Consider the following 785-nt stretch of genomic DNA (forward strand, 5'->3'; position numbering starts at 1 on the left):
AAAGATTATATATTGATATTTAATATTAAATATTGTTTTTTTTTATTCAGTATCATTACAATTTAGTTCAATTAAAAACTCTTGCAAAATTACTTTATAATATTTAATTAAAATAATAAATATTTATTATAAAGCATTTTCCGTTTCGTTTTTTTTTTTAGCAAAGTGCATCAATAATTCCTGGTTTCGGCTCTGGTCTCTTCAAAGATAGAATTTGGAGGACATCTGCTTCACATTTGTTAATGCTTAAATGTGTAAATTAGTTAAAAAATAATAATAAGTAAACAGATTTATTGTTGATTTGGGTTAATTTGCTTGTCCACACAGAAATTCATGTTCAGTGAAGCTCCTCCCACAACAATCACACAATCAGCAGTTCAGCAATAAATGCTGGAATATCTCCATCAGTTTACAAGAGAAGACGAGCATCTAATCATCAGGAAGAGCTGAAATCTGTTAAGCCTGAGTTTATGAAAGAGAACAGAGAAAAGATGAGAGATCCAGAACCCTGCAGAATCAAACACACTGAAGAGCTAACAGGTTGGTGCTTATTCTTCATTAATTCATTAATAATGCTGAAGGTAATAAAGCTTCAAACAGATTTAGTTTAGTTGTAACAGGAAAAATATTTAGAGATGTTGAATAATCTAGAGGAAGCATAAAATAATAATACTTTCTATGGTATGGGCCTATAATTCTTTTAAAATATAGTTAAAGTTTCAGTGACCTATAATTGATTTAAAAAATCATCAAAAAGATATACATCTATACATCAGGGTTCATTT

General features: G+C 28.5%; 1 protein-coding gene across 1 annotated transcript in view; it reads left to right on the plus strand.

The window, feature by feature from the left end:
- The first annotated feature begins 491 nt into the window (after positions 1-491).
- LOC107574970 (zinc finger protein 492-like) overlaps positions 492-785 on the plus strand; it is a 1,591-nt gene continuing 1,297 nt past the window's right edge. The window contains exon 1 of the mRNA XM_016261389.1: positions 492-540. Coding sequence (XP_016116875.1) covers positions 492-540 — 49 coding nt within the window. The remainder of the gene's footprint in view (positions 541-785) is intronic.

Source organism: Sinocyclocheilus grahami, unplaced genomic scaffold, assembly GCF_001515645.1.
Source record: "Sinocyclocheilus grahami isolate Dianchi unplaced genomic scaffold, SAMN03320097.WGS_v1.1 scaffold2417.1, whole genome shotgun sequence".
Taxonomy (NCBI): Eukaryota; Metazoa; Chordata; class Actinopteri; order Cypriniformes; family Cyprinidae; genus Sinocyclocheilus; species Sinocyclocheilus grahami.